The 25,223-nt window shown below is 37.8% G+C and overlaps 1 protein-coding gene across 7 annotated transcripts in view; it reads right to left on the bottom strand.

Moving 5' to 3' along the window:
• Positions 1–25,223, bottom strand: part of bcas3 (BCAS3 microtubule associated cell migration factor) — a 235,246-nt gene that overhangs the window by 158,769 nt on the left and 51,254 nt on the right. For all 7 annotated transcript variants that reach the window (XM_088616288.1, XM_088616291.1, XM_088616292.1 and 4 more), the window contains 2 exons: positions 24,194–24,327; positions 13,073–13,337 (listed from right to left, as the gene is read on the bottom strand). In XM_088616288.1, the coding sequence (XP_088472414.1) occupies positions 13,073–13,337; positions 24,194–24,327 (399 nt within the window). The remainder of the gene's footprint in view (positions 1–13,072; positions 13,338–24,193; positions 24,328–25,223) is intronic.

The following is a 25,223-nucleotide window of genomic DNA, read 5'->3' as shown; positions in this document are numbered from 1 at the left end:
AGTTAATGGCCTCGATCAAGACCGCCTTCTTTCTTTTAGAGCATAAAAAAGGGGGAAAACGGCAATGGCCCCTGATTGCTGGAAATGAAAAAAAACGGAGATAAAGAAACAAAACAAAGGAAAAAAAAACACAATAAAAGAAAGCTCTTCTGTTTTTTATGGAATCAAAGCACTCCAAGCAGGCATGCAACACTGATTTAGAGGGTTTAGATCATTAACTCGTTTCTCTATGTTTCATTAATACTGTGAAACGCCGGCTTTGTGATTAATCAAAGAGAGGCCATATTAGGTCTTAGGCCCCTAAATAACCAGTGCATTCAGGGGAGACATTACACAAACCCCAGCACAAATCCACACAGCCCCAGCATGAGAGGGTTCTTAACATTTCAAAACAACTACACCCCCAGTGCAGCCACCTTTTGTGTGTAAGAATAACAGAAAAGAAAAGGAATTTGAACAGGAAGCAGGCTGAAAAGCCATAATGGTGCTTGAGATGGACTAAAAGTAGGAAAGAAAGAAGAAAAATCTTAATGAATTTAGCATCTTTCTGTGCACTGCATTAACCCACTCGAATCCAAGGAAAACTCGAGACGTAACGAGATTTCAAAATGTGGAATGAAATACTTAATTGAAATTAAATTGTCTCACCGCTTGGATGAAATTAAAATTCAGTCACAAGTTTAAAAAACCTAGCAACACAAAGTTGAGGAAACACCTCTAAAAATCAAAGAGTAATCAAACACGCACTGATTGTCAAGACACTTTGCAAGTGCTTATGATTAACCTACTGTGGTTGTACAAAAACACAGTTTCATTATATATAAAATTACCTTTTGTGTCTAATTTCTTATACACATCCTTCTAATGTCATCATATACATGTAACTCTTTCTGTAAATAAGATAAGATTTTATTGTTCCCTGTGGGAATTTTTTTATGGACACCCAGCACTCCTGTACATTTAAATAGAATGCAAAGAAATATTGATAAATACTGATGTGTTTGGAGGTTCTTAGGGAAGAGCACTACATGTGTGCCTGGAGACTATTCAAAGCAATTCAGCTCAACAGCTCCTCCACTTCCCGACATGTTTTTGATGTATCTGGCTTAGTATTATCAAAGACAGAGACTGGGAAATATAATAACATGAGAGAAACAAAGTATAAATGACTACCCTAATAGATGCATGCATACAAGTCATTTAAATACTGCAAAAAGTGTCTGGAGTTTTTCTTAGAAAACTACCTGATGCTTATATATCTGTTGTTTAGTGTCTTCCTCATGTCACACAACAGTGGAGGGCAAAGTGCAAGTAAATGCCATCTGAAAAACAATGAACTGGCAATAATGTGCTGCTCCAGCAAGCTGGCACACTGATTCTCGATTCTTGTTCAGAATTAATAGACTTGTGTCAATACTGCTCCTAGCAAAGGGTAATGTATGTAATTCTTTAGTTTGCCAATGTGGGCAAAACCTACAGTACATGGAGAAATTTCACAGAAGCCTAAGCAACACTGTCTACAACACAGCCACTGGATGTCATTACTGGAAAAGATGTTCTGCAGTCAGGAAAGAACGTAGGATTAAGAGCCATTATTTGATTAAATACTTATCCCTGAAAAATTGTGTACCAATTAAAGACAGGGCCAAGGGGAAAAGGGTCTATTAAGGCAAAGCTGAAGCATGCAGTGTTTCAGTCACTAGGAAGCTCACAATGTCATGTTGTCATTCCACCCAGCTTCAACTATCAATGAAGAAATATTTTTGGAAATAAACTGCTGATTGTCATCCAGATTTCCAACGCTTTCCATCACATGAAATACAGTACCGCATTATCAAGAAAAGTAATCGTGATTTTTAGACAATTTAATCTCAATGGATACCTTAAATGCTTATCGACAAAATTTTTCTGGACATGCTGTCGGATTTAGCATTTCTGCAGGATTCAGGATATTTTTTCTTAAGGTCTTGCGAATTTCTTAGAAAAGCAAAAACCAACATTAACCATTAATTAATGAAAGACCTTCAGTAATTCAGACCTACTGTATACAGCTGCGGGCCTTGGGACTGGTAACACATGCCTAAAGTTCAGTGTGCAAAGCAGTGTTCTTATCTAGGGAATACTTTGATATATACTATTTCGTTCATTCATGTCTTTCCTGCTTGTCCAAGTTTCCCAGACATGATATAGTAAAAAAAAAAAGAAAAAATGCACAGGAGGCAGGGATTAAGTGTGTGTGTGTTTGGGGGGGACATTAAAAGAGAGTAACAATGGCTTCTCCGCTGCTGCACTGGGGAAAAGTGCTGTCATGTAGCTGGCCTGTGTGAATTCCCAGAACTATCATTATTAAAATACTCACTTCCAGAGAGAAAGAAAAAGAGGGGGGGGGAGGCCAGAGAGTGCCGGACAAAAGAAATCCCACCAGACAAAGTGAAAACAAATTAAAAGAACCATTATAAAACACAGATGCTGCAAAGAAAATAAACTTCACAAGATTTACTGTTTTTTGAAGAAATCAGACATTTGTGGAAAAGACATCAGTGGCAACTCCCAGGTAATACCAGAACAAGGCCAAGGATCCTCTTGGTTGAATCTTTTCCGTTTTTACAGTATCTGCTCGCCTGCTGTTTTCAGGCTCTGAGTGGGGTCAATCCAGCCTATGTGAAAATGGCAAATTGCCAGTTGTTTCTAAAACCACAAGTGAATGAGAATGTTTTTAAAGAGACAGACTTCCTTAGTTTGCAGTTTTCCAGCAGTAACTCTAAGTGTGTTTCCGAGCAAATCAGCACCTTATATTTAAGCATGGGATGAGCATGTTCTAGCCCTTGATGTCTTAGTTATCACTGAATCGACACTAGATCCTGTTCTTCATATTTGCACACCATATATTATGAAAAATCTTGAATCACATTCTTCTGCCACCAAATAAATATGACGATTACAACCATATTTGCAGAATACCAATTTCGTAAACCAGTAATTTTTATGTTCTCATATGCTACAATTAATTCATATGGCACATCTGAAATATATATTCCACACAATGCATTTTGTACATAGCATTTCAAGTTTATTAACTGTGCCATTATTAAATGCTACACAGTACTTATCAAGTGAAATCTCTTACTAATATAGCAAAAATAAAACTCACACTGAGTCAGATTTCAGCATATCTAATATGAACTGAAAGTAGATATGAGCAAATACATTGAAACAGAGGGAAAATGCACATTGTTTACTGCATTACAACGCTTTGATGCCTCTCATGAAAACCACTCTAACTCAAAATCATCTGTGCGTGTAACCACTATACAGCTATCTGATTGGTGTTTTTACTGAAGTAAGAAAGTCCTGATTTTCTGGAAAGGCCAAGGAAAAAGCCCTGTTCTCTGTACAGTGACAGTGTGATTCAAACATTTCTCTGAATCTTATACTCTGGATTCAATCGCCTCATGTCTGTTTGATGTAGGGTACTATAATTGCAGAAGTAGAGTTTGTCAGGTAGGGGGTACCCGTTATTATTTCTGCAGGTTTGGTAGTTGAACCACTCCTTCCAGTTTAAAATTCAGTTACCAAGCAGTAACAAAGCTGAAGAAAGAGACTTCATGTAGAAATATAATCAATGCAATTCAGCATGTGGATCTGATCAAGAAACAGTAATTTGATAATATCAATTTACTTAAGAGTAAATGGTGACCATATTGAAAGTTGAAAGCATGAAGATTTTAGCATCTAAATGTATGCAAAAAAATCACAAACAATGTTTGCAAGCTTTTATAGATGCAAAATTAAATTTTGCCTGGAATTCAAATTTCTATAACCATGAAATGTAGACTAAAGTCATTCCATTTCATCTTGCAATCATCTTCTTGGTGCATTTCAATCAGATGGACCAAATCTAATGCAGAACGAAAAGTTAGCAGTGTCCCAACACACTCAATTAACTCAAATCTGTTTAAAAAGCTCCTTATTACTTCAGTCAGCAGAGCATGTATGAAAGACTTTTTTGTCAGTCTAATATTGTGCACAATAAGTCTGCTGAAGGCTTCCCTAAAAGCCGGCAGCATATGCTTGATTAAGGACAAAAACAACTTAGAACATTATGTATATATACATAATGCCTTACATATATTTTATATACTCACACAAATTAAGTACCGTGATTTTCAGCACTCTGTTTTTGCACACATGAAATTAAAACCATGTAGTGAACTTAGTTAAAGAACTCACTGAATTATAGAAAATAAGCATGGATGTTTAAGCAGAACTGTTTAAGTGAGTTAAAGCACAATGTATGTATATATCTAAATTATGATACTAATTTGCACGGTAACATGAATTTTCCATCTAAAACGTTTTCTGTTTAGCTGCACACTGCTATTCAATTATGTCAGCTGTGCAAAGTTATACTTATCATTACCATTATTAATATTACCCTTGTACATGAATTCTCTCGACTTATTATGGCTTTTTTCAAATGACTTTTCTGAAGAACAAAAGCTGCCTTCCATTTTCTGGAACAAACTGTAAAAATTTAAAGCTCCAAGCACGGGACAAACACAGCAGTGGTCTGGAAAACAGAAATCGGTGCTGTTGTCATTTTGCCACTTCAGCACAGCTTTGGAAAATTAGCAGGACGCTCGTTTGGAACTGAGCTAATTGTAGACGGCTGTAAACAAGTCTTCCAAAAGCTGTTGTGCAAGTGCGGAGTCGCCCAGCCAGCAACCCGGGACTCTTCCGCTGTGCTGATCTGCCCGTGAGGCGCTCCAGATTAATCTGTCGACTCCCCAGATCGGAAGAGGAAACAGCAGCGCCCTGGCGAGAAACACTGCCTCCTGACCCCGACATACAAGCCCACAGAAGCACCGCTGCGGATCAAGCCGAGCTCCAGGAGAGTGGAACAGACATCTCAATAAAAAAACAATACCGAAATATATTTATGGACAAAATCTGCAAGTCACTGCCAGACGGGGGGGGGAATAGGTCAATGTACGAGAAGAACATGTGGCAACTGCTCCTACAGTGAGTGAGCGAATACCCAACAGAATCGTCAAACCTACTAGGCAAGCCGGAACAACAAGAGAGAAAATTAGTGACAATACACTTAAAGGCGCACACGGATAGATGTGTTTAATAATTTACTTAAGTTTTAGAATTCAAAACCCTTCAGTACATTCCTTCCAGAAATCAACAGCTGTTTAAACATTTCTTGGATACAAAAATTGGCTGACATTATACAAAACAGATTTTATTAAACGTTGCATTTTTTTGATAAAATGCAATAAGCTAAAGCATCATTACTAGGTCTCTGTACCCCCCCCCCATAAAGTTCTAATAGCAAACAGGTATTTTGAGACACTCCAGATTTCAATCAATTTCAAATCAGCAGATACCATAGGCAACCTCAGATAACCATAATTGCTTTTAAAAGAGCAGCTAGCTCAAAACGTTTCAGGCTAGCCGTTTTCTGTGTGTGAAAAATTGGCATGTCAAGATTTTTAATTAATGTGACCACTGGAAAACCGCATGTTCTAGAACTAATCAAACTCGTTAGAACAATGCTGTATTCCAGCTGCAAACAAGGGCCCTCAGCAGAAATGTAAATCTGGCGGCACGAGATGCCACAATATGGTTCTCACACAGTAGGAGCCACAAGATAACAGTTATTCTGTTGCATTGTATCCAATCTGAAACGGTTACACGAATTTCACATACCCACGTTCAAAACTTTCATTTGATAACTGCAGTCTAATTGAAATAACGTTCACTGTAACCTCCAGAACACATTGAATTAAAATAGGAATGCCAGTACTTTCAAACCACAGTATTTTCTCAAATCTGCCAATCCAACATTTCATGATAAATAAATCTATATAAAACGTACATCGTAAAGAGTGCATGTTCTGGCATTCTAACACAGCTACTGTTGAGTAAATAAATATTCTGCTGAATAAGAGAAAATGAGTCTAATTACAGTAATGAAGTTAGACATATTTAACACAAACTTTTCATTCCACCTGTTCAGTGAGTTTCTAATGCTAACAGATGTGTCTCTTACACTAAACCAACAAGAAACAGTTTTATATTTTAGGAGAATCTGCCCGTCCCTGATTAAGATACAAGATAAACAGTCATGACTAAGAAAATTAAAAATGGCAAGATTTTAAACAGTTCAACTGTGTATTATTTTCTCCAAGTCAACCAAAGTTTTTGCCTTGTCTTTCAAGAAACAAATGGGTGTATTTATTCCTAACACAGCAACAAGCATTCAATTTTCCCTCTGAAGATTTTCAGCTATTTTTAAACAAAATTCTTTTAAATGTCTTTGTTAATTAAATGAAAGATATACAGTTCCATTTTTAAATACCACTACATATGGTTTGGCTGTAGAGAACAACACAAGACAGAAAGCCATTTTAAAACACAACTGTTTTAAATCTATCCTGAATTGTACCAGAATTCAATGACTTCTTGATAGGTCTCTTTAAGCTTATTAACTAATAATCTTATATGTTATATGAACTAATACATTTTTGTAACAATTTAGAGTTTTAATTTATAGTCTTGTAAAACTCTAAAATATCATTTGAAACAGAGCCATTTGAAATTACTTTAATTTGGTTTAAATCACAAAGTTTTTAAAAAGTTCATTCTAAAGATGTTTTATTTGAAATAATCATTTAAATAACCTCTATGAGATTTACCAATTATAGCATAAAACTATTAACAAATTTAAAGAGCCCAATATAGAGGATTATAAATGCTTTATTTATCTAGTCATAGAATTTAATAAATATAGTTAAGAAAATGCAGTGGTCTATGGGCTGTTTTTCACTTACTAGATTCAAAGATGCCTTGGCTGTCTTACAGTGTAATGTCTCAGGTCATGAGAAGTGTCAAAAACTTACTTCCTTAGGATGGGAAAGGACAACATATTTCATCAACACCACTCTCATTGACTGAAGAAAAAAAGCCAGTGAACTTCAATTCATGCATTTTCACATGAGAGAAAAGGGTAAATATGGTTAGGAAAAATACTCTGAAATACTGTATAATAATCTGAAAAATAAAGATGTTTCATAGTCAAACACAGAAACGTAAAAAAGACAAAGCAGAAGATAAATATGGTTCACAATCATGCATCAATAACGATCTGAATGTTATAATTTTGAATTGACCACATAATAATAATTACATTAATTCTTGGGAATAGGAGGAATGACCTTCATGGAGTGTAGCAAAATTACTGCCGGCCTCAAACACAACTAGATTTCCATTAAAAATATATTCTGGTTCACTTAAAACCATAACTGCAGAAAATACCAATTTAAAAAATAAACAACATATATAATTCCAATTCTACTCTCTTAAAACCCCATTATCTTATATGTTGCTTTACAAGCCAAAGAAAATACTTTCTGCAGGATTTTATGTGTACAAACCAAAGACCATTTTAAAACATGTGAGAATCCAGTCGAACAGAATGTTCTATCAAATATTAAAAGCACGATAACAGACGTTCTTAAAGATAAACCACTTAGCATCTATATACAGAACAAACTTTTTTTTTTGAAAACACTAGTTTTTTTTAATCTATTTTCCCTGTTTTGTGACTATTTTAATACACACATTAGTATTGACACTGCTGGAAAAGAAAATCATTTTTAAACCTTAAAAAAAGTAAAAGTAGGCTACAGGTAATTGTGTTTTAAAAAAAACTCATTTCTTAGTTCATCACTGATTATATTATTAAGGATCTCAAACAATTTCCAATATAAATGCAGTATCATATGATCTACATATCAGCAGAAGATGCATAAGATACAAAAACCCATTAAATGCAGACATCCAGACATTTTTATTACTCTCTCTTATTATTCAATCTCACTTTTACACAAAATGTTTTAGACTTACGGATATGCCATTTTCCATTTCAACTGTTTTTTTTTCAGCAGCCATTAAAAACTCTCTCCAAGACTCCAATGGTGAATGCTAAACCCCTCACAAGCTGCTTTTTATTTGTGATCTAATTCCATTTTTATTTATGTAACTAATTAGCACTGTTCCAAAAACAAACATCTTCTCCAATATCATGGAAATACATGCATAATTTTGCATGTAATTATTTTGTAGCTAAAAAAAATATTTAATTATTTCTTATTTGCTTGTGTCAAAAGTATGACAGAGCAATATATTTAAGTACTTGCTGTACTGTATGTATTTCGCTTGCCCATACGTGGAGAGATGTATTAAGGCCTTTGTTCAAATTAACAGGATATAATGTGATGGACATCACTGAGACACAAACAGAAACAGATCAATTTTTAAAACTAAGATAAACTGCCTGATAGCTTGTTCTACAAAATTATTTTTAAAAATATGCAATTCAGAAAGAAATGATTCAGTTCCAGCCACTGGGAGTATTTAGTTCTTATGAAGACAAAATTCTGTGAGGCATTTGGAGGTTTACAGTCCCCAATCCCGCTCCTTTGAGAACTCTCTGCTGTGAGCAGAACAGCAGCCTTGCACTGCCAAATAAATCTGAGAAAACAGCACCCTGCAGAGGAACAAGCAGATATTGCAGAAGCTAGCCTTTTCTTGTGGGCTATTGTAATTAATGCACCTACTGCAAGCCAAATGCCTACATACTCATTTTTCCTCAATCCACAGAGACACCAAAATCGGTGTGAGAGACACCAAAATGGGATGTCACAATCTTCTTTATTGTAATTAATTTACTATTTCATTAAAATCTTCATTCATTTCTGAGAGTCAAGAACATAAGTTCTTAAGTGACCAAATGCAAAAGAGTGTTTCTGATATGTGACTTTGGTTGCCGCCACACTGACACAAAACACACCTATATTAAGAATACAGCTCATTGACAAATACATAATTGTCTTGCTAAGAATCCAGTACAATGCACAAGTCTACAACAAACCGTCGTGATCATAAGTTATTCATGACTAAGGACTGTGGCGTCATATCTACAAGGTTTGTTTGCTGTACAATTCAACATAATGGCCTGTTACACCCTTTCAAGAGGTTATATCCACTATCCATAACCTGCATTAGTAATACCTGGGAGGTTACAGCGTTACATTAGATGCACAAAGGGTGATCATACAGGCACTGTACTGGCAAAGAACGTCACATGTACAGAGGAGAAAAGTTGCTTGGTCATTTAAGCTGAAATGTATTTTTTTTTCAGTCTGATGAATGACAAAACAGGGTGTGCAAACAGATCAAAACAGCACCAAACCCAAACAAACTTCTAATCGTACAAAGGAAATATCCTTTTATTAGCAGTGAATTAACAGTTTCCCGCTTCATTTTTTTCTCCCTGCAACAGTCTATAATTGCCATCTGGAGAGCAGCAGGTAAAAAAGGGGACACCATTGCTTGGGAGGCAAGAACATAATGGTGAAGTATTTGTGAAAACATCGGTTCTCCGTCAGCGAAATAGAGCATTATGTCAATTTTCATAATTAAAAAGAATATCAAAATAAAAAAGTGGAAAAATACATATAAAATGTGCAAGAAGATTATATAAATTACAGAAAGGAAATTATACTTGTGGTGTTTATTTTTCTTTTTACATTTTCCCCATGTGACCTCAAATGTTGTTCAAAGCACACCACAGCACAGACCATAGTCCAGACAGCCATACAAGACTCTTTCTTCTGCCTAACAAGAGAACCTGGCCAATGAGCGCCATCGAGCTCCCCACAAAATAAGAAATAATAATTTACGACTAGGCTGCAAATGCACCAGCTGTGCGAGCATTTAGAAATGAAGATCGCAGGTACCCAAACAATACACGCACAGTATTCTTTTGCTGACGTACATCAAACAGGTCCCTGCGAAACACTAATTTCTGAAAACAGTACAAATATTTTGACATTCAACTTCAAGTACTTTATGACAGGTAAAGTACAACTTGCTCTTCTGTTTATATTCATTCCAGGAGGCATCCAGTTGCACTAAAGGCTGCAAAATACTACAAATGCAGTGCAATTTATACTAAATTGGATTAATTAATACAATTAATAGTTTAAGTCAACCAGCTGAGCTAAGCCCTATGCTCTGAATCTTGCTTTTGCAGAATCACTTTTTTGTACATCCTCCTTACAGTATCTATTAAACGCAACACCTGGATTTCCACTAATGAAGTGACTTCTATATTTACACAGAGTGAAATCACACAGAAATTTTAGCTGTTATTTTTGCCCGAGCTGCCAGCTTTGAAGGATGTATACTTTTCTTGTTCCTTCCCAAAATCAATATGATGTCATGGGCGATGATTATGGGGGCTTGTGTTGTGACTATTGTGTCTTTCTCCTATTCAGATGCATCAGCTGATTCCTGCTGCCTAATTTAAGCTGATAAAATGGCATTTAAACAAAACAGCCGGAAAACAAACAGAATACAGTAGTGATAATCTTTTTATTTTGGTGTTTGTATAAATGAAGGCTTTAGTTTGATTTTTGGTAACTTTTTAGAATATGATGCACTGTTTAAACTGTGTACTGAAATAGTCTTTTTTTTTAAGTGTATTACTGAATTTTTAAACAGGTTTACTCAAACCACGCTTTTTAACAGCGATGTATGAGATGTGCTTTGTGCCTGAAAGTTTAAGTAAATACAAAATGCTAACCTTCTAACTTTTCATCTGAAAATTGAAAAGATGTTTTTCATAGTGAAATGAAGAGGTGATATGCACTGAAGAGAGTGAAATTTAACAGTACCTAAATTAACATTAAATCAAATACTGTGTGGGGCTATTTTGCAAAGGTTCTTGAAGAAATCAGTTTATTAAAATGTAATTAAAAACTCAATTATTTATATACTATTTATACATTATATAAGTATAAAATAGAGAAAAAAGTATATAATATCATAACATTTACATAAATCTTTAGATAAATATAAAATGTTACATTTGATTAAAGAACTAGTCATAAACTAGATAAATGTGTTGAACAGCGAGAACAGGATCGGAGCTCCTGTGCTGATGGAAAATAACCTCCAGAGACAGCTGGGATTCACGTGCAAAAAAACTGAAACTGAAATCTCCACTTCCAGGTCAAATAAATTAATTAAAAAAACATTCTAATCCGCACATTAACACAACACACAGGCTACTGTATGAACGTAAAGCCCAGATGCAATATTGCCAGACCATTAAAAAGTATACTTACCGAGGGATAAAAAAACAAGTTTGTAAAAAAGAGGTGTCTATTTTAAAAATATAGTACACGAGCCCCAAAATACCTAATGCATTCTGAATAGATTTTTTATTTAAGCTGAACAGTGCCATGTTTTAGCTGTGATACTAATTAAACTATAATTTGAAAATGTTGAGGCCCTTTATTTTTAAAATATACCATATGGCACACGTAAGAGTCAGCACCCACATTTTATATGCGAAGCCAAAATTTAGAAACCCAACAAGGCAAAGTTGTGATGGACTAATTGCAGACAGGTGTACCTAAACTTCTGCTCTGAAAACAAGCCAGTTTCCAGCATGGTTCCTGAGACTTTCAAGGCTGCGACGTACAGTACATCTCCTGCCCAAGACTACCAAATTCCAACATATTCATGTCAGTTCTGTTCAATTGAAATAAAAAAACTGACATCGGCAATTGACGCATGTTAGATGAATCTTGAGAAAAGAGTTATGGCTGAGGGGACATGCCCAGTCAGAATATCTGACAGCAATCAGAAAGTGAGTGGGAAATCATAGAGCTGTTGCTGGGTAAAATTTCAATCCCTGATGTTAACTACTAGGATCTCCCAGAAAAAAAGATACATTCCTAGTAACTCCCCAAACCAGTTCCTCCTTTTCATTATAGATATTTTACTTGAACTTAGCAGTGTGGTTTTAATAAAGGGTACAATTGTTTAATTATGCCACTGGTTTGTACACTCAGAGTAGTGAAGTATAAATAATGCCAATGGATATTACAGCATGACCATGGAAACTGGGGTAAAGTTTGGCAGGCAGATACAGATACAGAGTCTGTTCGCAGCCAGTGCCTGTATTTGACAAATAAAAGGAAGAGTGTTGCAGGTAGGTTATTGCTCACAGTAGTAGCCCAGTCAAGGTCTGCTTAGGTGTTTTAATACAACCCCTTCAAAAACCCAGTGCAACTGAGCAAAGAGCTGGGACGTTACAGTTACCTGGAAAAGGAGTCCACCTCCTTGGCACCTGTCTGCGGGCAGATGTATTTTTTTTTACTTTCTTCCTTTCCTTTCATGCTTTTGAAAAGCAGCATAATGTTGAGGTGGCTGTGCTTTAAAAGCAGGACTGTTTAGAAAAATGTGATGACGGAAATGTGTTACCCTTACCCCTCAGGAAACAATCATCAAACGAAATCAATACATCGCCACTAATAATGACACACAGGGACTCTGTGTTGCAGCATGTACAGTAGGAGTGACTAGATGATTGATGCTATATGCCCTCTGGCATATTAAAAAGAAACAAATACATTTCACAGCTCTCCGTTCTGCATCTCTCTATATTTCTATTTATGTTTACAGTCATGCGAAAGCACATGCTGTTTCTAGTTTTTCAAGTGCTGCACATCTGTGTATAATACATTGTGGGCCATGCAACAGCTTATAACACAAATTGTGACATGAGCAGGGAAGGGACAATGAAAAGTTTAATCGAATGACTGACTTTGCCCCCAATGGAGTGTATGAAAAGTACGCAGTAGATTCAATTTTTGAAGGAACAGCGAAACACAAACCACAGGACACTGCAGACACTATGTGGACGCGCAATTAAAACGAAGGACAGGGACCATTTCTTTACCCAGAGTGTTGTGGGAATATGCAGCAAGAGACCCAGGCATATTGTTGAAGCCGCTACCCTAGTTTCTTAGAAGAAACAGCAGGAAGAGATCCTTGGATCAATAAACTACTAAGTATTAAGCGGGCTAGAATGCAGAAAGGGCTGAATGGCATCGTCTTGTGTGTGACGTCTCCGCGTGTTTGTCCCGCCATGTGGAACGCACGGGCCAGGAGGCAGCAGTGAGCTGGGAGGGCCGCGAGGGGGACTCACCGTGCAGCGGGGACCCGGAGGGGCTGCTGGACAGGCCGGGGACGGGGCTGCAGCGCCCTCCCTGCTTGCCGCTCAGCTCCTGCTCGATCTCCTCCAGGCCCGCGCTCTTCTGGAAGCGGCTCATGCGGTTGACCACGCGGGGCGACAGGTGCGTGCGCACGCACGGCGGCCCGCCGTAGGGGTTGATGGGGAAGACGTGGGAGGTCCCGCGCAGGGTGCTGATCACCGCCCACCGGCAGTCGTGGCTGAAGCAGATGTCCTGCACCTGGGCAGGGAAGAGCAGGAGCCAGGGTGAAGGAAAGGTGAAACACCGGGAAGATAACTCCGCTCTCGAGTCAACACTCAATGTGCTGCGCTCAATCAAGTCATGTGTCTTTAAACAACACACGTATGTTATTCATGGTCTGATGACACTCACAAATCGGCAAGAGCCATCTGCACATCCTTCTCAGTGACACACAGAACTACCTGCAATTTTAATGATTTTAATTAAATAAAATACCTTTTTACTGGTTCCAAGTATGAGCTACCATCCAGATTTAATCTTTATTGTATAATATATATGGGACAAAGCAGCGATGGCTAATTTCAGCAGGTGTTCCAAACACAAGAAGGGCAATAATGTGTTCTAAAGCTTTAAAAACCTCACTTTACAGTAGCAATAATTTTAACTTTCTGGGCATCCAAAAATATACCATAAATACTACAAACTAAATAAATTTCAAAGCATGAAAATACTGTATAACAGAGATTTGGTATGTCTTACACACAAGACTCAGATATTATAGAGTACAGAATGGCTACTAACTCAATAGTCTCGGCTTTCCTCTCAACCTAGTTTCCAAAGCACTGCCTACTCAGCTAACAAACACCATAGATAAAATCTCTTCAAATATTCCAGACATGCACTACAGACAAAAGAACAAAACTGTTCATTATCATGCATGTTTCAAACTGTGCTCTGTGACTCCAGAGAGCGGAATGAGGGAATTTTAGTTAGACACTTTAAACTTGATACAGGTCAGTCTGATTGTCACTTCAGACCGAGGTTCACATAGAACAAAGTAAAAAATGTACCCTGCCCCCTTCAGTTCCCCAAAAGCATAAACAAACTGCCTGACTATTGACTATAAAGCCTACAATATCAGCATTCCGGTTCAAAGACTTTGATTTCTTTTCTCCAGATTAAAAATGCAAAGGGTGTTTAGTTTTATCGAACCCGCATGATAGCTGTATTGTCAGATAATGAAGACGTAGACCACAAAATGAAATTTTTCACAAAACAACATGGAAAGGCTTTTTAAGAATTGAAAAAAACAACCGGATTTACACTGACAAAGAAAGAATGTCATGTATTTTTCCCACCTTATTGTTTGAGCCACACAGAAGCAGCATAACATGCAAGGAGAGCTAACAGAATCTGTCAGGAGTCCAAGATGATAGAAAACATTGACCGTTGGTACCACTGTGATGCTCACACATTTTAAACTAGTTTATACTTTAATCCAGGGTGCGACATGAAGAAAATTTTTCAAGAGCCTTGCAAGAAAATTTGTATATCAATGTAACGATTGTATATTCTAGGGCCCCATTTCAAGGAAAAGGAGAAAAAAATAAGGGAAGGGGGTAAGTATGAACAAGGTCAAAAGATAATTACACTTTCGCAGTTGCATGGCTGCAGTTTGAGAGGTGTTAAATGAAATGTACATTTGATGGAGAAGTTAATGGTGCAGCAATGCAGACAGAGCTGTGAACAAGGGCCACTGTGACTAGGCAGGCTAATTGAAACACGACTAACGTGTAAGAATGTTACAATAGCAGGAAATTCAAAAGACTGGGTTTATTATCCATAACGACAGCAAAAGGTCTAATCGGGTCTAAAATATACAGAAACAAGTACACAGAAAAGCAGAGTTCATTTATAGAATATTACTTTGTAAAACAGCAATACAGTACAATATTCTGGTAAACCCCTCTCACACAGCTTTATCCTTTTTTTTTTGTTCAAGAATTTAAAAAGCACAAAGCACCTGCATTACCCGAGATAGATGGTTTAGGAAAGATCATACTTTTTAACAAGAAAGTGAGAATTTGGGGAAATAGGATTATGGAACATTACCCATAAAGGGGAATGACCATGGCTGACTTGCTTAAATACTAGGGCTGAAGTACAAGCACTAAAAACACCGCACCCCACAGCTCAGTTAAATGCATTTCATTCAGAAATGTACAGAACTATTCCTTTTTGCACCCGTGTTGCACCAGTGCCCTTCCTAAAGTTACGACAAGGGTGTTAGATCCTTTCTCATGAAAAATAAAACTCTGAACATTAAGTTATTTTTTCAAAGAACATGTTATCTATATTAATGAGGTTTTGTATGTGAGTGAAAGCATCAGAAAATCACAAATCTGATTTTAGAATTAATAAAACTTATTCCATTACCAGTTTGACAATTAATAACCCACAGAAAATTAACAACTCCAGCATGAAGGGGAACACACTTGAGAGATTCAGTGAGCATCATTGATGCAATACCACTGCATTAATTCAGCATTTACAAGCATCCAGATATTTCTAGTATCATCCTAATAATTCTGGTCATGTTCTGTTCAGCCATCAAGTACTTTTAAATCAAGTTTCAAATCAATCATGATTAAAAATGTTTTAAATCAAGCGTTCCCACTTGCCTTACGAAAATCCCACTCTCATAAATCCCCTAAAAAGGGAGCTGTAATAATTTACAAAATCAAAGTTCTGAAAAGTAGCTACCTGACAAGTTCAAACAATAGCTATAGTTTGTATTACATATACTTGTACTGCTGTGCAAAACTGTTGCACTGTTTTCAATGTTTTTCTTTATTTAAAGAGAAAAACATCAAAACTCAGACCTTTTATTTTAAACTAATAAGTAAATTTCTATTTTGCAGTGTCAACAACAGCAGATTGCTGGAAGCTTTGAGAATGTTAATGATGAGGAATGCCTGAGAATGAGTCAATTAGATTTGATGATTCTGATCAATGTGAATTAAATATTGCTGAATGACATTTTATTAGTTAAACTAAGCTGTATAAGTAATAAAGTTGTTAAAATAGAAGAGAACACTAGCAGAGGCAATGAGTAAACTGTTGATACTACAATATAAATCACAAATGTAAATTGTTGACTTTTTACTATTAATTCCTGAATATGTTTAAGCTGTTAGACAATTGGACAGCTGTGTATTTAGTATGCCTGATTATTATCATAGAAACATGCCAACATGGACACACAAAAAAAAAGCTTTTGCAAAATGCACAACACAGCAAGAGTTAAAATAATCATTAAAAAATTCAAGCAGTGTTCAAAACCATGACCTCTTTGGTCACTGTACTGCAGTTTAAAATGTGTAAAACCATGCAAATCTACTGGCAGCTCCTGGCAGTGGCTCCTTTATCACTGGGGTTTATTTACCTGCACAAACTGAGGTCAGTTATAAGAGCAGTTTGTGAGTCAGAACAAGCAGAGTCAGCCAGCCAGCAAGATAAACCAGGGTCCCTGCCATCCGCCTACCAACATTATCACTTCTGTTATTTGTTCTGCTCAAGATAATGCAGCTTTCACGAAGTTTTTTTTATTTTTTTAAACTTTTTTTTTACTGTTTACACTGCCAGATCAAAGCAAATGCATGGTCAGGCAGCAAACCCCTGCGTTAGTCAGTAACAAATTAACTACCGCTCATCTTGTTTGAAAATCTCTCCAGCCTGCATGGCGGTGGGGAGAAAAGCTTAAAACAGGCCATTCCACTCCCCATGGTGCCTGAAGGTGTTTCTGGGAGTAATCAGTTCTCCACAATAACACCCCTTGTGATGCCAGGTTGTAAATTACAGGAGGGCTGTAAAGCAGCTGGGACTGGGAGCACCCTGATCTCCATGGCGTGAAGCAGGCAGCTGATGACTAGTGGCATGGCGGGATGCCCACACTCTTGCCTCTCTCTCCTCTTCACCAAGAGCTTTGTCCTTCACCCAGCCTGTAGAACCTGCTGAGCTGGCTTGGTTTTTGGATAAAAGGACTGCGCCCCTATACAGACATGTGAGGGTTTGTCATCCAAAGTATGACTGCACTACGGATTGACCAACCTGCAGATTCTGAATGCTTCTCATTATAGCAACCTATTTATTAAGTTGGTCAACGGTCAGATCCATGATCAGTTGTGTTCACATGCTACAAATACAATAACTGAATCCGATAATCGAAACAAAAGCCATTTCCTTTACTGTTGTTTCCGCCGTTTCATTAATAGCCATCAAACTACTAACCAAAATAATACCCCTCGTAATAACAATGTGCCAGGGCTACCAAATTCTTCAACACGTTAAAAGGAAGCACAAGCTGAGCCCCATAGTTCAGACATCACCAGGTGGGGCCTGGACTGTGTCACTGGTGGGCGATGATCAAGATTCCCTGAGCCTTGATGAGGTCAGCTTGAGATGGCCAGAATACCCCACCTACCCCCCAGCATGCTACACCAAAGCATAACTTGGGAGCCTGAGAGTTAAGAACATAAGACCACAGGAGGCCATCTGGCCCATTTGACATATTTGGTAGTGAGCAGTTAATTCATCCAAGGATCTCTTCCATCCTTTTTCTTGCTTTCTTGAAAGAAGCCAGAGCATCAGCTCTGAAAACAAACGGGTGGGAAGATCATTCCATTCTCCCACAACCCTTTTGTGTAAATGAGTTGCTCCTGTTCTTGGTTTAAATACACAAGTTTCCACTTGTGTCCTCTGGTTCAGTTGCATCACTCCTCCAATCAATACCGAGTAACTCCTCCCGCCTGGTGACTATGAGGCTCAAACCATGGCAGAACGGCAGACAGCCATGACCAGAGCATGCTTCTGAAAAAAAGATGTGCTCATTCTAAACCCCTCTCCGTGCTGCTTACTAATTTATGATTTACTCATTTGAGCACCATAAACAACTTCAAATAATCTTTGCATTTTAAGCTCTGCCATCATCATTTTTGGTTAGTTACTTTAATTATTTTTTTTAATTGGTGATGGAGTGATGAAGTTCAGCTAATACTACAAAACTAAAATTCGATTCAGCTCAAGGCAAAGCAAAAAAAAAAACTGCATTTTGTAATGTAATCGCTTTGACTCCTGAGGCCTGAAAGTCCAGTCTGGTCAGAGGGGGTGTTTGTCAGCTAGACTTCGAGAAAGCCCACCCACCTCTGCGGGCTAGCTAGAGAGCAGGAGCAGAGAGCAGCTCTGTGTTCACATCTAAACATGACAAGCCGTGCAAGGGTCCAGGCCCTTGAAGAATAAATATTAGTTCTTTCTAGGCAAATAAAAGCTAAAAAACTGCCAATTTGAAAAGGACGGTTTTGGCAAAATAACAGCTGTTAAACTAAACAGCTGGAATTTGAAAAGGGTTTTAAAAACTGAGTAAAGTCTGCACAGGTAAGATGGAATAAGAGCACACTGAATATGTCCTATATTGAACAACAGTTATATCTACGCAAGTGAAAAATCCATCATTGAAATACAGGGAATGTCCAGAAGATTATTATTAATTAAATTTCAGTAGTAAAGAGATTTAATCTTTTTTTTAAAGATTTCTGCCTTAAAATTACATATATATGTATCTCAGAACCTGTTACCAGAATTAGCCTGTAATGTAATTCTGTCATAATGACACAGGAAGCATTAAAGCATTCACTGTCAAGAGAAGTAGCACTTTATTCAGTGCACTAGACTTAGAACTGCAACTTTGCAAAAAAATAAACAAATAAACATTTTAGGGTGTGGAAATGCAGCTTCCTCAAAAGACAAACAAACTGTTGTGAAAAATGGATGTTATTTATACTTTCCTTCAGGAAAAAAACACCTGTCTGTCGGAGAAGAACAATAGTTATTTCAAACTATCCAAGAAAGCTTTGCAACAGCTATTTATGCTCAAGAATAGTGCCTATATTCTGCCCAGAATGAAAAGACTTATTGCATTCCCAGGCTAATGGATATCCTGCATGGCTGCCCAACAATGCATTATAATAAATAAAAATGACACAGGTAAATATTAAAAAAGACACAGGTCCTTTTTATACACTTTACCACACAGATAAACAAGCATTTAGCATCTACATATAACAATAAGAAGATTTTATTTTATGATTTTGCCAGAAGGATTTCCTGTTCGGAGCGGTTTCGAGACAAGTTGTTTATCAAACAATGAACAAACATCCCCTAGCTGGCCTGAATCTCCCTCCACACAAAAAAGCATGAAGCCCTGAATAAAAAATGATTTTATTTATTTTTAAGCCAAGACGCTAATACTGTATATGCAGGGTCCTATCACTGCGTGCATGCTTTCAAGACTTCCTAACATCTGCCAAGCATGAGAAATAGCTGCAGCTTCTGTGGAGCAATTATGCTGGGACGCTGAGGTTAACACCATTGTACATGTGTGTAAAGTGCTGCAGGATCAATTAGGGACTAACGGCACTACAGCCAAGGGGTGTTTGTGGCATCGGGATGGTCTACTAGAAACAGGTTTTTCCCCCCACATATTGGTCTCCATTTAAGGATGAATTATTCAGTTGTTCACTGCACATAGCTTTTTGAGAGGTAAAGTAAATGATAGTTTTTACACTGCCTTATTCCACACAGTATTCTGGCTTCATATGCCAGCAGAGAGATAAGAGATAACTAGGGTGGACCCAGGCCAGGATTTTCACTATCAGCAGTTTCGTAATGGCTCCAGTCCCTTTTATTTTCCACATACATAGCAAAGGCGTGAACTGAAAACTGCCCAAACAAAATCTTAAAAAATAAGCTGCAATCTTTTCACTTCACTGCATTTTCAGTGAGGAAGGTAAACCCAGACACACAGTGGTTCCTTTGAGGAGCCTGCTGACCAGTTTATCATCTCTGGCCCCAGCTCCTGTACCCAGACAACGTGACCCCTCCCGGCCCATCCGAGCTCCTGTTATCAGACTGCCATTATCTCATCACCATCTCGCCTGCCCTCCTACCTGCATTTCCGGGCTGAGGTTGCCACGTGGGCGTAAATAGGGCAGCGAGACTTTTAAACGCACCTTAATAATCAGGGAACCGTTTTCACAGCATATGGGTAAGCCCACATCATGAGGAAATTACCTATCTTTGAGCTAATGCATCACTGTTTGTTTTTTACATTTTTTATAGAAAAAAGGCACCAAAAATAAAAGGGAAAAGCAAAGAGGTTAAGTATTATTTTGTAAGTTTTACTTGTTTTCTTTCTTTTGTTGCTGTTGCTTTCCACAATTACTGGTAAGAAAAAAATGACACAAAGCCCAAACACAGTCCCAAAAGACTAATTTGCAGAGTTTCTGCCCTGAAAGAATGAAGAATAAAGAGAACGTAGGGTAGACGCAGGGGAAAGAAGAGCAAGCTAGATTCAGGGGTCAAAAGAGAAGAGAAAGATAGCTGAAAGGGAGCAGTAAAACTCCTCACATATTCAAGACTTATTTGAACGTTCACCTGTAAGAGCCACAGGCAGGAAAGTGGAGCAAATCTTTCAATTCGCTTACAGCGCCATATCAGAGTTACATTTTTTTTGATGGAGCAGAAGATTCTTTTGGCAAACGCAGGCGCCAACACTACTCTGACGCTGGATACTTGTAATGTCATGGGAGCTGTTAGACAGCCAGCACGCCTCTCCCTGGGTAGACATTTGTCTACTTTACACCCACTCTAATTGCACCACTTCCATGCCTCGAATTAAAAATCAAATGATGAACAAAGAGAATTTTTCAAACATCATCATGCTGCGGCGGAGATGTATTTTATGTGCTGTAGCATGTGAGTAAATAAACTGAAGCTGGCACCGCACCACAGCACTTTTGTACAAAAGAATATTTCTGTCATCCCCCTCCCAAGCTCAGCCCATCATGGCAGCTCTCAGAAGGAAATTGGTGTCACATGCAGAAAGTCTAAAAAAGTGACAATAAGAAACGAGAGAGTTTTCCAACCAAATATGCATGAGTGACTTCTTGATGCGTTGCATGGCAAGATCCCACCCCCATTCACAGGTATAAAATTCCTAAGCCTCTAGGGATGAACCCTCTTGGTTTGCCATGGGTGTGAAAGGAAATGTTCCTCATATTAAAAGCTTTTCTGATTATTCACATACTAGACTCCTAGCATTGGCAAGAAGATGAGCTTTGCCTGGAAGACAGCAGGAGCACCACATTACCTGCAGCATCAAAGCACTTATGTGGGCTACAGCATTTATTTATGGAAAAAAATAAACCTTAAGGATGACAGACTTTAAGGGGACACAAACCTACAGCCTTAAAAGCAAATTTAATTAGACTAGATTAGCTTATTATCAGAAGAACAGGCCCTATGAATTTAGTTTCATTGCGAATTAGACCAGTACAGTAGTAATCACCTCATAGTATGTATGAATAAAATAAAAGCCTCATATATCAAGCCTTTAACCATAACTGTAATAACAGCAAAATGCTCACTGATGTTTTTCTGGGGTTTACTACCACAATGTTAAAAATCAAACAACATGCAATACAGCTGTTCATTCCAATTGGATTCAACGATTAAGTATTTGGCCATAAATAAATCGATACTGTATTTCATATCTTACTGGAGAGCTTTAACACATTGCCAGTGCACTCATTCTTGGCAGACATCATTACGATCTGTAAGGTTCCCAAATTCTACAGCTCAGGAAACAGGGAAGCCTGTTTTTGCATCTTCAAATGAAATAAAGGAATGGATTTCCCAGGTAGTTTCCTCCTGGGGCTGAGGAGCACAGTGTCTGGTCTCTGCAGAATTTACTGTCTCTCTGAAGACAGGACACGGTGCGTTCCAGAGCAGACTCATGCAAGGAAGCACACTGGAGCTGTGGCTGATAAATCTCCCCACACTCAGCTGCAGCAGATTTCTATAAAAAAAAGTGGGTTTATCTGGCAGGAAAAGAATCATAACTTTTGAAAGTAAAGTTAATGATTGCCATTTTTCAAAGAAAAGCTCTGCTGAACCTCAAATGTGATTAGCTGAAAGAAAACGTAATGTCAGCTTCTCAAGCTTTATCTCTGTCTGGTCACATTAGATTTTCCTCATCAGGGAATAATATGTATAAACTATGGAAGAGAAAAGCAGTTGCATATAATTAAACACACAAATGCTTCCATTGAATGACCAGTTTTTATGTTGATTTCAGAGCACTGTAAGTTAATATTAAAATTCCTTTCCTTTCTGCTTAAACATTAGGTGAAATATGTTGAATCACGCTGACATGGAGGAATAATATAATTCTGGATTCTGTCTGGCAATACAGGACTTTTCAGTACAAACTAGAAACTCTACAAATTAAGAAAATCATACTTCACATTCACACAATAAGAAGCTTTCTTCACAATATTTTTCAGTGATTTTAGACCTCACAATAAAACTCTACTTTGAAACAAAACCAGCTGTTGAAAATGCAGTGTGATGTGCTCAGCAAAATCATCTATGTTGCCCATGATATAGTGCTTAGTTTCAGTGTGTAGCCAGCAGCCATATCACTCTGCAACTCACAACTGGCCACCCTCTGAAGCCCAGCAGGTGTGAGCCTGGTCAGTACCTGGATGGGAGACCTCCTGGGAAAGCTAAGGTTGCTGCTGGAAGCTAAGGTTGCTGCGGGGGTGCTCACCCTGCGGTCCATGTGGGTCCTAATGCCCCAGTATAGTGACGGGGACACTATACTGTAAACAGGCGCCGTCCTTCAGATGAGCCGTAAAACCGAGGTCTTGACTCTCTGTGATCATTAAAGATTCCAGGGTGTTTCTTGAAAAGAGAAGGGGTGCAACCCCGGCGTCCTGGCCAAAGTTCCCATTGGCCCTTACCAATCATGGCCTCCTAATAATCCCCATCTATGAATTGGCTTCATTACTCTGCTCTCCTCCCCACTGATAGCTGATGTGTGGTGAGCGTTCTGGCGCACTATGGCTGCCGTCGCATCATCCAAGTGGGGCTGCAGATTGGTGGTGGTGGAGGGGATCCCCATTACCTGTAAAGCGCTTTGAGTGGAGTGTCCAGAAAAGCGCGATATAAGTGTAAGCAAATTTTTTTTATTATTATTATGAAAGAAGCTTTTCTTGACACAATTTGGAAAACACTTAAAGAGATTATGAAAAGCACACAATGAATGCAGATTTCCATTATCACTGAACAGAGAACAGCAGTAAAGATTAAAATACCGAGTGGCCTTAGGATAAAAAAAAAGTATTTAGAGGGAACACTTACAATTCAATATTTCCAATCTAATAAACACTTTTACAAAATACAAATTATGGGAGCAGGTTTAAGGAGCCATCGCTTAATTAGAAATACCTCACAGATCTCAGAACTTTCTAGCACCTGCTGTACATTAATTATGTAATATTCGTAGTCACACAAATTAAAATACTTGATTCACCCAAATAAAATCTTATGAAAATTTCTAAATCTGTTCTATTTGACTTCATATCCACACTAAATTGTGTCCCCTGTATGGAAATTAAAAAAAAATAGCAATGCTTTAAAGGAGTAGATGTGGGAGGTAAAAATATCATTTCCCGCGAACAATGACGCATACTTTTTGCCAAACAATGTCAGCTGATGGCTAAAACTGATATGCCTCATGTTGATAGACACATTTGATGGTCAAAATTTAAAGAATCACTATTTACACCATGGAAATTGCACATTGAAAGATGGTTGAATAAGCAAAGCAGAAAAGCTGCTTGGCGTGGGGCAAGCTGAACTGACATCACTTCTGGTTCAATCTCATTGTGGATTTCAATCCATGGCTTGCAAACGGCCTTAACAAGATGGCAGCGCCCATGTTTCACATGTGAGCTATTTAAACTGTTTTGATTCACTTACCTTGTCGAGTGAGCTAAGGCTCTCTTTAATGTAACACTTTGGTATGAAATTACTGAGAAATTCTCCCTCTCTCTTCCCTGAAGATATTTCGGAAACCTTAAATTTTCTTTAAGGTCCTTTAAAAAAGTCATCAGGTAGGAAATTCCAGCAGAGATCCTGAAGATCCGCTGTAACTCCCTTCCTCAATCCCTATCCCTGTGCAGGGAATCCCTACAGAGGAGAGCATAACCTACCTTGGCCTCAGTCTCGCCGCGGTGCAAGGTGTACAGGTGGTGCACGGCACTCTGGGAAGACGACCACGGGTGTGTCAGGATTTGAAAGACATGGAAATCATGGCCCAGCGTGTCAGCGGTTACAAGCAACATTCCTAGAAGAAAAATGACTATTTACCATTGATTGTTCTAAACATCTATACTATAAAATTGCTCAACCCAATTGACACAACCCAGCCATGTCATCCAAATGCATTCCAAGGAATCTGCATCACAGTTACCAGTTATATTAACAGTACTATATTGACATATATTTAAAATGGGATCCAATGGTATTAAAAAAGTCACATTTCATAGGCCTGCTTTTCATTACACTATTTTTTTCAAATCAAGATATTATTTCAACAATTTCAATTAGTGACAACTTCCGTATAAATAGTCTTTTCCCAGTAAAATAGTCATAAACTGTATGTGTACTTCTTCAAAAAAAAAACTCAATTGATATATAACCCTTGATGACAAGACTACTTTTTTATTTTATTTGAACTATGTAAAACTGAAGAAACTGTAGTTTTTACACTGAAGAGCACTCTTCAAAGACCACATCAAGTCAGCCCAAAACCTAAACTCAATACATATTAAAATATAGCTAGACATACTTGATGATTCTCAAAGCATTACAGATTGAGCACGTTCTTTTCCCCGTTTTATGAAAGCCTGAAGTTTAAAAGCAAAAACAAGCACTGAAAAATAATATTTCACAAATGATTTAGCTCCAGTTTTTTTTTAAATCTCATGGCCATAATTTAACACAACACTAATTAGTAATTTTCCTACTTCTAATCTTTTAATGCTGAGGGTGCGGTAAAGTTTAGTGGAATGCTTTACTGCGTGGTTTGTCAAATGTAAAAAAGGAGGTGAAATTGTGTAAGAAAAACAGAAATTAATAACCGTCTAAGAGAAATAAAAAACGGCAACAAAACAAAAAGCACAGAGAAGGGGTTTTGGCATAGATAAATTAATTTACTTTTCATTTCACCAGCCTCTTATT

The sequence above is a fragment of the Lepisosteus platostomus genome, chromosome 22 (assembly GCF_059453375.1).
Source record: "Lepisosteus platostomus isolate fLepPlt1 chromosome 22, fLepPlt1.hap1, whole genome shotgun sequence".
Classification (NCBI taxonomy): domain Eukaryota; kingdom Metazoa; phylum Chordata; class Actinopteri; order Semionotiformes; family Lepisosteidae; genus Lepisosteus; species Lepisosteus platostomus.
This window is presented reverse-complemented; position numbering and strand designations above follow the sequence as displayed.